This window comes from Eulemur rufifrons, chromosome 24, assembly GCF_041146395.1.
Source record: "Eulemur rufifrons isolate Redbay chromosome 24, OSU_ERuf_1, whole genome shotgun sequence".
NCBI classification, from domain to species: Eukaryota; Metazoa; Chordata; class Mammalia; order Primates; family Lemuridae; genus Eulemur; species Eulemur rufifrons.
The window spans coordinates 18,793,175-18,805,363 of NC_091006.1; the positions used below are offsets into that span (position 1 = coordinate 18,793,175).

The 12,189-nt window shown below is 56.1% G+C and overlaps 1 protein-coding gene across 2 annotated transcripts; it reads left to right on the forward strand.

The window, feature by feature from the left end:
• The first annotated feature begins 4,869 nt into the window (after positions 1-4,869).
• Positions 4,870-11,385, forward strand: TRIM28 (tripartite motif containing 28). Of its 2 annotated transcripts, none has more exons than XM_069457227.1 (17): positions 4,870-5,871; positions 6,203-6,315; positions 6,549-6,681; positions 8,121-8,256; positions 8,334-8,450; positions 8,540-8,654; positions 8,780-8,926; positions 9,028-9,142; positions 9,223-9,329; positions 9,425-9,461; positions 9,552-9,600; positions 9,687-9,939; positions 10,040-10,359; positions 10,442-10,562; positions 10,648-10,734; positions 10,819-10,956; positions 11,047-11,385. In XM_069457227.1, the coding sequence occupies exons 1-17, from the start codon at positions 5,541-5,543 to the stop codon at positions 11,221-11,223; spliced, it is 2,496 nt and encodes an 831-aa protein (XP_069313328.1). In that variant the 5' UTR covers positions 4,870-5,540; the 3' UTR covers positions 11,224-11,385. The 2 variants fall into 2 exon arrangements, with proteins under 2 accessions (XP_069313328.1, XP_069313329.1); XM_069457228.1 differs by having other exon boundaries at positions 5,266-5,871; positions 9,555-9,600; positions 11,047-11,369.
• The last annotated feature ends 804 nt before the right edge of the window (positions 11,386-12,189 follow it).

The following is a 12,189-nucleotide window of genomic DNA, read 5'->3' on the forward strand; positions in this document are numbered from 1 at the left end:
GGTGGCGCATGCCTGTAGTCCCAGCTACTTGGGAGGCTGAGGCAGGAGGATTGCCTGAGCCCAGGAGTTTGAGATTGCTGTGAGCTAGGCTGATGCCAGGGCACTCTAGCCTGGGCAACAGAGCGAGACTCTGTCTCAAAAAAAAAAAAAAAAAAAAAGTTTTTTAGAGACAGAGTCTCGCTCTGTTGCCCAGGCTGGACACAAACTCCTGGGCACAAGCAATCCTCCCACTTCAGCCTCCCAAGTAGCTGAGACTATAGGAGCTGGCCACCATGCCCGGCTTCTGCCTCTGTCTTTATGTGGCACTCTCCTTTGTGTATGTAGCTCTTCTGTTCTTAAAAGGACACTAGTCTTATTGCATTAGGACTTACCCTACTCCAGTTTGACCTCATCTTAACTTTATTACATCTGCAAAGACCCTATTTCCAAATAAGGTCACATTCACATGTCTAGGGGGTTAGGACTTCAACATATTTTTTTTGAGACAGAGTCTCACTCTGTTGCTCAGGCTAGCTCACAGCAACCTCAAATTCCCGGGCTCAAGCAATCCTCCTGCCTCAGCCTTCCAAGTAGCTGGGACTACAGGCATGTGCCACCATACCCAGCTAATTTTTTTTAATATATATATTTTTAGCTGTCCATATAATTTCTTTCTATTTTTAGTAGAGACGGGGTCTTGCTCTTGCTCAGGCTGGTCTGGAACTCCTGAGCTCAAATGATCCACCTGCCTCGGCCTCCCAGAGTACTAGGATTACAGGCATGAGTCACTGTGCCTGGCCAACATATCTTTTTGAAGAACAGAAGTCAGCCCATAACAGGGGTATAGTGGGTTGAATAGTAAACCCTAAGAAGTTATGTCCATGTTGTAATCCTCAGGACCTATAAATGTGAACTTATTTAGAAAAGGTCTTTACAGATATACAGTCCTACATCACTTAACAACAGGGATAATGAATACACAAGTCAGTAATATAGGCAATTATCAAGTATGTACTCTACGTAACTGTACATGCTATAGTTGTTTATGACTGGCAGCATAGTACATTTGTTTATTTGTTTATTTTTTAACGTAACTGGAATGGAATCAAACAGTACCGTTTTTTGTACCAGTATCACCACAAATATGTGAATTATGTCTTGCATTAAGATGCTATGATGGGCTGGGCGTGGTGGGTCATGCCTGTAATCCTAGCACTCTGGGAGGCTGAAGCGGGAGGATCACTTGAGGTCAGGATTTCAAGACCAGCCTGAGCAAGAGTGAGACCTATCTCTACTAAAAGTAGAAAAATTAGCCAGGCGTCGTGGCACACACCTGTAGTCCCAGCTACTCAGGAGGTTGAAGCAGGAGGATTGCTTGAGCCCAGGAGTTTGAGGTTGCTGTGAGCTAGGCTGACGCCATGGCACTCTACTCAGGGCAACACAGAGGGACTCTGTCTAAAAAAAAAAAAAAATGCTATGATGTGGCTCACACCTGTAATCCTAGCACTTTGGGCAGCTGAGGCAGGAGGATCGCCTGAACTCAGGCATTCGAGATCAGCCTGAGCAAGAATAAGACACCATCTGTACTAAAAATAGAAAAATTAGCTGGATGAGGTGGTGCACACCTGCAGTCCCAGTTACTTGGGAGGCTGAGGCAGGAGGATCGCTTGAGCCCAAGAGTTTGAGGTTGCAGTGAGCCGTGATGATGCCACTGCACTGTACTCAGGTGACAGGGCAAGACTCTGTCTTAAAAAAAGAAAAAACCGGCTGGGCGCGGTGGCTCACGCCTGTAATCCTAGCACTCTGGGAGGCCGAGGTGGGCGGATCATTTGAGCTCAAGAGTTCGAGACCAGCCTGAGCAAGAGCGAGACCCCATCTCTACTAAAAATAGAAAGAAATGATATGGACAGCTAAAAATATATATAGAAAAAATTAGCCGGGCATAGTGGCGCATGCCTGTAGTCCCAGCTACTCGGGAGGCTGAGATAGGAGGATCGCTTGAGCTCAGGAGTTTGAGGTTGCTGTGAGCTAGGCTGACGCCATGGCACTCACTCTAGCCTGGGCAACAGAGAGAGACTCTGTCTCAAAAAAAAAAAAAAAGAAAAAAACGAAAAAACCGGCCGGACGCGGTGGGTCACGCCTGTAATCCTAGCACTCTGGGAGGCCGAGGCGGGTGGATCGCTCAAGGTCAGGAGTTCGAGACCAGCCTGAGCAAGAGTGAGACCCCGTCTCTACTAAAAATAGAAAGAAATTATATGGACAACTAAAAATATATATATAGAAAAAAATTAGCCGGGCATAGTGGCGCGTGCCTGTAGTCCCAGCTACTCGGGAGGCTGAGGCAGTCGGATCGCTTGAGCCCAGGAGTTTGAGGTTGCTGTGAGCTAGGCTGACGCCATGGCACTCACTCTAGCCTGGGCAACAAAGTGAGACTCTGTCTCAAAAAAAAAAAAAAAAAAAAAAAAGAAAGAAAAGAAAAAACCATGTCATGTTGGCTACATCACTAGATGATAAGAATTTTTCAGCTCCATTATAATACTATTGGACCACCATTGTATATGCGGTCCATCATTGACCAAACCAACTATAATTAAATTAAGGATCTGAAGATGAGGTCATCCGGGATTATCCAGGTGGGTCCTAAATCTAATGACAAGTGTACTTATTGAAGACATAAGAGAAGGAACAGAGAAAAGAAGGCCATGTGAAGACAGAGACAGAGATTGGATTGATGCAGCCATAAGGCCTCCTCAGGAAGTGGCTTTGGGGGTAATACCTGAGGAAGAAAGTGTCAGGGTGGCTGTTTTCTGGCAAGTGCCCAACTGGGCCCATGGACAGTCTTCAGGAGGCCTGGCTGGGTGCCATCTGAGCAACCCCTACCTATTGCTTCACCCCTCCAAATCCTGTCTGCAAAGCCAAAATATAGACAGTTCCCGGTGGTCCAGAACAGGGAAGGGAGAGATGCTATAAAGGGTTAGCAAGAAGCACAGAGGCAAGAGTATAAGGTTGACACTGACTGCTTGGCCCAGCCAATGGTGGGGCAGAGCTGAGGCGCACTGGTGTCCCACCATATACTTCTGGACCTCTGGATGTGCTGGCTCCCAGAGAGCCCCTCTGAGTGAGGTCCTCAGTCTCGCCCTCCTATATGCCCACCCTGGCTGGGTCCATGCCAGGATACACCCTCTGGTTTCCCTGAGTCTGCCTGAGTCTGGTTTTCAGTTGATTCCCTTCCCTCTGTGTTGTCCTGGCACTTCTTGAAGCCTTAGATTCCCCATCTGGACAATGGGGCCCATAGTGGCCTGGTGCCTGGTGGTGAGGGGACACGCCAAAGGATGCTCCTCCATCAGGTAACACTGCTTGTGTGGCTGCCCCACACTGGGGATGAAGGTCTTGGGCCTAGGAGGAGGAAGGAGGCACTCTTACAACCATCATGCAGAGAGAAGAGCATGGGCCTTGGTGGGCCACTGAAACCCCAGGGCCTGTTGCCAGGGCCTAGGGGAGGGCCTGTAATGAGGGGCAGCCAACGATAGGGTGGCAAGAACCCGATATACCCCCAGAATCTGCTAAGTGTACAGTGACCTTTCTGGGCACTGCCCACCATTCCTCACATCACTGCTCCCTACATACTTATTCTGCCTCAGAGCCTTTGCACTTGTTTCTACCTCAACTGTCCTTCCCGCAGGTGTTTGAGGGTGGCCCCTAGGAGAGCCAGGACTACACTTTTTACATATTTCGACCTTCTGTCCCTGGGTACCTGTGCCTGTCCTAGAAGCCAGGGTAGGTGTCTGTCACATGCTCCACACTTTAGTGATTTTGGGAACCAGCACAGGGTGGGGCTGTGGAAAGTGTTCAGCAATGTAACTAAAGGACGCCCACACCTCACCCTACGCATTGCCAACCACCAACTTTCTTTCCCAAATATCAGAAGTGAGGGTCGGTGCCTCGGCCTCCTCTGGGTGGCGGGAGTGCAGTAGGCAAGGTACTGCGGAGGGGAGGGGTGGGTGTGGAGGTCCGAGACTACGCCATGGAGGGGCGGGGCCTGGATTTGGGGGCCGCGCGGCAGGGCTGGAACAAAGGCAGGGGCGGGGACAAAGCCTTGCAGCCCCCAGTCCCGGGCAGGAACAAAGGCCACACCCGACCTAGTGGCCGGACATGCCTCAGCCGCCTCCACGTGTAGGCACCTGGGAGCTGGGCTGGGGACTGTGCCGTGCCGAGTTCCCCCTAGCCCCCGTCGCCGTTGCTGGAGCGTGCCTGGGGAGCGGCAGGCGGGGCCTCAAGGCTGCTGGCGCCAGCCCTCGGGGCCTCCCGGAAGCTGCCACCCATCCCACTCGTTGTCGCCAGGACTGGAGACCTCAGGACCTGAGGAGCACTGCACAGGAGTTGAGGCCCACCTCCTTGGACAAGCCCAAGGCACTCATCCCTCGGGTTTTCTCCCGCTGAGGGCACTCAGGAGGCTCCCCTCTCTCTACAGGCCCTGCTTCCCCCCAGATATGGTCTGCACACACACGCTCCGCTTCCCCCTCAGACAGGATTCTCCCCACGCAGACCCTGCTTCCTTAGGATCCCCACTGTGGAGGTTCAGGATGCCCACCCGGAAAAGCATCAGTCAGGAGAGCAGCAGGCTAGAATATGGGGAGGGGCGCCTTGGGGGTCTGGGTGGCATCTCACAGACTCGCTGCCTTGTGGCCACTTGTGATCTACGTTTGATTTAGGCAAGTTTCTGTTTTTCAAGTTGAACAAGGTTAAAACCAAAAGTCAGCCTCCTCGCTCGAGCAGGAGCTTCCTCTCTCCCAGGAGGAGGACCGTTCGCCCTCTCCCCCGGCACCAGCCTCCCCTCGGCCTTGGCCCCGCCCACTGGCCATCGGCCCTGCCCGGTGTCCCGAACTATTGGTGACGCAGCGGCTGGAGACGTCTCCCGGCTGGCTGAAGGGGCGCGGAGCGAGGTGGAGTGCAGAATGCCCACGCACTTGGGCATACAGTGGCCTGCCCTGGTGCAGGCTGGAGTTGGAGGTGGGGGAGAAATCACGTTCTAGGAACAGCGCGCACGCCCCGCTCGAGGATTAAATTGCAGCGGTGACATCACGGAGGCCCCGCCCCCACCACACGAGCCGCGCCGAAGGAGGGTTGGCTGTGGGAGGGCCGGGCTGGGCGCGTGCGTACTTCTGGCCTCTCCCGCGCCGAGCGGCTGGGCCCCGCCCTCGGGCGTGCGGCGCCCAATGCGCGTGCGCGGCGGCGTCGGCGCCAGTTATTTCTGTCCCGCCCCCCGGCCGCGGCTCTTTCTGCGAGCGGGCGCGCGGGTGAGCGGCTGTGGTTGTTGCGTGTGGTGCGGGTCTCGGCCGCGGCTGAGGCGGAAGCGCGGACGGCCCCGTCGGGAGGCGAGCAGATAGCAACCGGCCGTGCCTCGGCAGCGCCCCGCTTGCGGCGGGCAGCGGCCCAGGAGGCGCGTGGCGGCGCTCGGCCTCGCGGCGGCGGCGGCCCAGCCGTTGGCAGTGAGCGCGTCTGCGCCTGCGCGGCGGGCCCCGTTCCCCTCCTCCCCCCCGGGCGCCCCCGGCGGCGTGTGAATGGCGGCCTCGGCGGCGGCGGCGGCCTCAGCGGCGGCGGCCTCGGCCGCCTCTGGCAGCCCGGGCCCGGGCGAGGGCTCGGCTGGCGGCGAGAAGCGCACCGCCGCCTCTTCGGCCGCGGCTTCAGCCTCGGCGTCGTCGCCCGCGGGGGGCGGCGGTGAGGCGCTGGAGCTGCTGGAGCACTGTGGCGTGTGCCGGGAGCGCCTGCGGCCCGAGAGGGAGCCGCGCCTGCTGCCTTGCTTGCACTCGGCCTGCAGTGCCTGCCTTGGACCCGCGGCGCCCGCCGCCGCCAACAGCTCTGGGGATGGCGGTGCGGCTGGCGACGGCGCTGGTGAGTACGGAGTGGCTGGGGGCCGCCCCTCCCCCCACTTCCAGGTTTTGATTGCATCTCGGTGCTGAGATGGGGGTGCATCTGCGCAAGGGGTTGGGGGCCTGGACAGGGCCTTGCCTGATCGTGCACGGGGAATGGGTTCGGGACCCTGCGTGGGACGAGAGTCTGGGCTGAGCACTGAGATGGGGAGTCTGACTTCAGCTGGAGGAAAGACGGTTCAGGGAGGGGAGGTGTGGGCTGCCGCGGGATGAGGGTCGGGGTCCAGTAAGGGGATGAGGGCACAGCCTAGATAGGAGCACACAATGGTCTTACACGCTCCTACTGCTCGCAGTGGTGGACTGCCCTGTCTGCAAGCAGCAATGCTTCTCCAAAGACATCGTGGAGAATTACTTCATGCGTGATAGTGGCAGCAAGGCTGCCACTGATGCCCAGGATGCTAACCAGGTGCGTCGTACCTCAGCAACTCCCAGAAGGTCTCTGGCTATGGGGAGGGGGCATCTGCCCAGGAGGAGCTTGGCACCAAGTTCCAAGATGTTACTCTTTCCACTCTCCTAGGCTCTGGGTGGGTTGCCTAGTCTGGGTCAAGGGACCAACCTTAATTTCAGGTTGTTTCCTGGGATGTAAATGTGGACTTACCAGGTTGTCCTGCCTTCTCTGACCCTGCCTTTGCCTGGCAGTGCTGCACGAGCTGTGAGGATAATGCACCAGCCACCAGCTACTGCGTGGAGTGCTCTGAGCCGCTGTGTGAGACTTGTGTGGAGGCGCACCAGCGAGTGAAGTACACCAAGGACCACACTGTGCGTTCCACTGGTATGTGAGGCCTAGGCCGCTGTTGCAGATGTTCTCCTGTATGTGCCTTGAGCTTGTTAATAGCATTGGTTGAGTCTGACGGATGGGTCCTAGAGTTATTTTTTAGGGGATGCCATCTGAACAGTCTATAGGCTGAACTCCAAAAGCAAGGAGACTGGGGTTCTGTTGTGCCTGGGGTTCTAGCTGGGAGGGGAAAGGCCATGAGCAGGGAAGGCACAGGACACCTTGGCATGCTGCAGGGGTACAGAGGGTTCCAGGAGGCCCATGGGGGAAGCTCTCAGGGTCCTGGTGGTGGAGGGCTCAGTGTATACAGGAAAGGAAAGGCATGATGTGAGGAGCTTACCAAATCTGGGGTTCTCTGGTACCTGGCTTAAGATTCTTCTCTGGACTATGACACATCAGGACAGGGCTTCTTGACAATCTTCACGTGTCTCCTTGAATTGTCAGTGATGGTGAGTTCTGGAAGTTTGTGTTAGCTATGACTTGTTAGCAACCTATCCAAAGCTTAGTTAGGTATTTACAAGGTTTTTTGGGCTGTCTTTGGTGTGGAAAGAGACTTGAGAGTCTCCTGAGGTAGCTGTGCTGTGATTCCTCCCATCCCACAGGACAGCATTGGTGGGAAGATGGGGATGGAGGTGGTGGCTGTGGTGCCTGAGGAACCAGGAGGGATGGGCAGAGGTCTACAGGGTGCCTTACATTCCAGAGCTTGCAGGCAAAGGTAGGGTGCAGGAATGGGTGGCATTGGGGAAGCCAAGGCCTGGCTTACCTGTGTCCTGACACTACATGTTATAGGTTTGTTTGGCCCATTGAGGACCAACGTCCCTGATCAGCTTTTAGTGGGGAAACAGGCTTTGGAGGTTACTGGTGTATTGGTCTTCCGTGGCATTATTCTGAGCACCAGGATCCTGCTCCAGAGAAGGGGCCTGATACCATTCTGAGGATCCTGGTCTGACATCTCATCTTTACCAGTCTGAGAAGATTCTACAAGATTTCTTCTGGGCCCTTGGATTGGAAGATACCCTGGTGTTCTGTTAGTAAAGAGAGGTTACCATGAACAGAGAAGAAAGGGTTCCAGGTGGATAGTGGTTTGTAGGCAGAATTCTGAGTTTCCCCACTTGGAGAAGTATTCACTAGAGGGCATGGGAGTAATCTAATCTTGCCAGAGGCTGTCATCCTTATCCTTTATGCTGTCACCACCAGAAGCTGGAAGGAACTGGGGATGTTTCTCTTTGCTAAGCTGGTGCAAGAGGTTCTAGGAGCAAAGACCTGGACTTGTAGGCCTGTGCTTTGCCCTGGCCACTGCCATGTATCCTGTAGGTCTTCCCAATAGGTGGCCCAAGGTTGCAGGAAAGGGTGGAAATGAGGCCCCAAGCTCTATCTGCTGCCTGAGTTGTGGATGGCCAAGGACAAGGTCCAGCCTTACGGTTTCCACTCCCTAGGGCCGGCCAAATCTCGGGATGGTGAGCGTACTGTCTATTGCAACGTACACAAGCATGAACCCCTTGTGCTGTTCTGTGAGAGCTGTGACACTCTCACCTGTCGAGACTGCCAGCTTAATGCCCACAAGGACCACCAGTGAGTCCCAAGGCACGGTGGGTGGGTGGGACCTGTTTCCAGGTTTGGCACCCAGGCCCATCTCTGTCTTCTCTCAGGTACCAGTTCCTAGAGGATGCAGTGAGGAACCAGCGAAAGCTCCTGGCCTCGTTGGTGAAGCGCCTTGGGGACAAACATGCAACATTGCAGAAGAGCACCAAGGAGGTTCGCAGCTCGTAAGTATAGGTGCCAGGGCTGTGGGGTGGTTCTAGGCGAGACCCTGCGCAGCTTGACCTGCCCTGCCCTGCCCCGCCCTGCCCCCTAGGATCCGCCAGGTGTCTGACGTACAGAAGCGTGTGCAGGTGGATGTCAAGATGGCCATCCTGCAGATCATGAAGGAACTGAACAAGCGGGGCCGTGTACTAGTTAATGATGCCCAGGTAAGCCTTGGGTTGGCAAGAGGGTCCCTGGGCCCCCTCTGCTGGTTCCTGACACTTTCTAGAGTGGGGAGGGATTCTGGTATTCTCTGTCCTCCTTGCTGATAGTGTATCCTCTCCACTTGCAGAAGGTGACTGAGGGGCAGCAGGAACGCCTGGAGCGGCAGCACTGGACCATGACCAAGATCCAGAAGCACCAGGAGCACATCCTGCGCTTTGCCTCTTGGGCTCTGGAGAGCGACAACAACACAGCCCTACTGCTTTCTAAGAAGTTGGTGTGTACTTCTGGGCTCCCAGGTGATGGATTCCAGTGGGTGGCCCCCAGCTCCCTGGAACCTTATTCATTTCCTGGTGTGCTGTTGCCCTACCCCACCAGATCTACTTCCAGCTGCACCGGGCCCTCAAGATGATCGTGGATCCCGTTGAGCCACATGGTGAGATGAAGTTTCAGTGGGATCTCAACGCCTGGACCAAGAGTGCTGAGGCCTTTGGTAGGTCCATCTTTTGCCCTAGCTCTACTGTATTACCACCCTAGGTGCTGCACATACTTAATGCTATTTTCTTCTCACAGGGAAGATTGTGGCAGAGCGTCCTGGCACCAACTCAACAGGCCCTGCACCCATGGCTCCTCCGAGAGCTCCAGGGACCCTGAGCAAGCAGGGCTCTGGTAGTGGCCAGGTGAGCAGGGGAGAAGAGCCAGGAAAGGAGGGGGCAGGGTAGGAGGTCCCATGGGGTTCCTACCCCACTGAGGGCCACCTGTTCTCTGTTTGCAGCTCATGGAGGTACAGGAAGGCTATGGCTTTGGGTCAGGTGAGCGGGTCTGCCTGGTGGGTATGGAAGGCCTTAGTAAGTGTGCTGTGTTTATCCCAACTTGCTGATCACTTTTTTCTGTCCTCTAAGCAGATGATCCCTACTCAAGTGCAGAGCCCCACGTGTCAGGCGTGAAACGGTGAGTATGGCAGTTCCCTAGGGTGGAGGATAGGTAAGGATGAGGATAGATGGAGGGTGAGGGTTCACACCAAGTTGCACCTACAGATCCCGCTCGGGTGAGGGTGAGGTGAGCGGCCTCATGCGCAAGGTGCCACGAGTGAGCCTTGAACGCCTGGACCTGGACCTCACGGCTGACAGCCAGCCCCCAGTCTTCAAGGTTTTCCCGGGCAGCACAACTGAGGACTACAATCTTATTGTTATTGAGCGGGGTGCTGCTGCTGCAGCTGCCGGTCAGCCCGGGACTGCGCCCCCAGGAACTCCTGGTGCCCCACCGTTACCTGGCATGGCCATCGTCAAGGTGAGCCTGACTGAGGGAACCATGACTACAGGATGACGCCTGTCACCCAGGTCTGGACCCTGTTGAACAACACTCACACTCCTCCCTCACCACTTTGCAGGAGGAGGAGACAGAGGCTGCCATTGGAGCCCCTCCTGCTGCCACTGAAGGCCCTGAGACCAAACCTGTGCTGATGGCTCTGGCAGAGGGTGCTGGTGCTGAGGGCCCCCGCCTGGCCTCACCCAGTGGCAGCACCAGCTCAGGCCTGGAGGTGGTGGCTCCTGAGGGTACCTCGGCCCCAGGTGGTGGCCCAGGCACCCTGGATGACAGTGCCACCATTTGCCGCGTCTGTCAGAAGCCAGGTGACCTGGTCATGTGCAACCAGTGTGAGTTTTGCTTCCATTTAGACTGCCACCTGCCTGCCCTGCAGGATGTGCCAGGGTGAGTGCAAGGCTGGGTGGGGTCTGGGCAGAGCACAGAGGGCTGGGCAGGGTCCTGTGCAGCCCTTTACTCTTCCCCCCAGGGAGGAGTGGAGCTGCTCACTCTGCCATGTGCTCCCTGACCTGAAGGAGGAGGATGGCAACCTCAGCCTGGACTCGGACAGCACTGGTGTGGTGGCCAAGCTCTCACCAGCCAACCAGCGGGTGAGGGCAGGGGCTGCTCAGGTTGGGGTAGCTGTAGGTTTGATGGGATTGCCCAGAACTGTGACATCTGTTGCACTGTCTATAGAAATGTGAGCGTGTCCTGCTGGCCCTGTTCTGTCATGAACCTTGCCGCCCCCTGCATCAGCTGGCTACCGACTCTACCTTCTCCTTGGTGAGTCCTAGGACAGGAGAGAGAAGAAGGGGTGGTAACTGCTGGGCCTCACCCTCAACCTGTATATGTGGTCTCTGCCTGCAGGACCAACCTGGTGGCACCCTGGATCTGACCCTCATCCGTGCCCGCCTCCAGGAGAAGTTGTCACCCCCCTACAGTTCCCCCCAGGAGTTTGCCCAGGATGTGGGCCGCATGTTCAAGCAGTTCAATAAGTTGACTGAGGTGAGCCTGTGGAATGGGGGGGGCTGTGGGTAGGTGGATATTGTGAAAGAGCCAGGACCCACCTACCCACCACATCCCTGCTTGGCCCAGGACAAGGCAGACGTGCAGTCCATCATCGGCCTGCAGCGCTTCTTCGAGACGCGCATGAACGAGGCCTTCGGTGACACCAAGTTCTCTGCTGTGCTGGTGGAGCCCCCGCCGCTGAGCCTGCCTGGTGCTGGCCTGAGCTCCCAGGAGCTGTCTGGTGGCCCTGGTGATGGCCCCTGAGGCTGGGTCCCCCTTGGCCAGCCCAGCCTGGCTCTGTTCTCTGTCCTGTCACCCCACCCCCACCCCTCTGGTGGCCTGACTCCCACTCCTTGGTGGCCCCATCCCCAAGTCCCACGATAAATGGTTTTTACTTCTGTGGATTTAATAAAAACTTCACCAGTTCTTCAGGCTCTGGCTGGTTGGGGGCTGCGGTCTTGGGGCCTGGTCTCTGACTGCATCACCTCACCCTCATCAAGCACTGGTGGCCCTGAGAGATTTTGCCCCCAGCCTGCCTGCCTGAACCTTTGTGGATGCCTAGAGAATGAGGAAGAACATCCTTCCTGGACCTTGACTGGTGTTGGGAGGGTCAGGCGTGGTAAAGGATGCACATAATAGAGGTTGTCAGGAATCTTGTGGATGAGTAGGCAGGGTGAGACCCCCCAGGTTCAGTGGCCACTCTTATCAGCTATTTCTCATCAGATAGAGACCTTCCAGGTACAGTTTTGTCCTTGTCATCATTCCTTGCTGAAACTACTGACACCATTATCCCTGTCTTAATGACTCTTGGCTACTCTCCAGCTGAGCCTCAGTGGGAATCCCAAGTTAGACTGGCCACCTCTTGCCCCCATCTGCTGGCCTGGACCATCCTCAAGTATTCTCGGTAACCCATCACTGGACCAGTGTTGGGCACTGCAGCCTGGCACATGGCGGCTTAGACTCCCAAGGTGTTTGGGAGGAGCTCATCATGTTGGGAGTAGAGGCTGGGAATGGGTGATGGAACTGGGTGCACAGCTGACCTTAAGCCACCAAGCTCTGAACATCCCAGGTGGACTTGGTTTGTTACCCCTAACCCCAAACTCCAACTAATCTGGTATTTAGCTTATGCCAAGTGTTGCTTTACTGAGCTCTGCCCAAGTAACTCGTGTTCTTAAACCCCAGGGACACCAGCCTGGTCCCACATGGGGCTAGTAGTCACACAGGCCCAGA

What these genes read in the sequence shown, in the direction of transcription:
- TRIM28 (XM_069457227.1), top strand. Translation starts at nt 5,541, where the DNA reads ATGGCGGCCTCGGCGGCGGCGGCGGCCTCAGCGGCGGCGGCCTCGGCC. An exon ending in ATGCCCAGGATGCTAACCAG is followed by an intron (nt 6,316 to 6,548) that starts GTGCGTCGTACC and finishes TTTGCCTGGCAG; the next exon opens with TGCTGCACGAGCTGTGAGGA. An exon ending in CAAGAGTGCTGAGGCCTTTG is followed by an intron (nt 9,143 to 9,222) that starts GTAGGTCCATCT and finishes TTCTTCTCACAG; the next exon opens with GGAAGATTGTGGCAGAGCGT.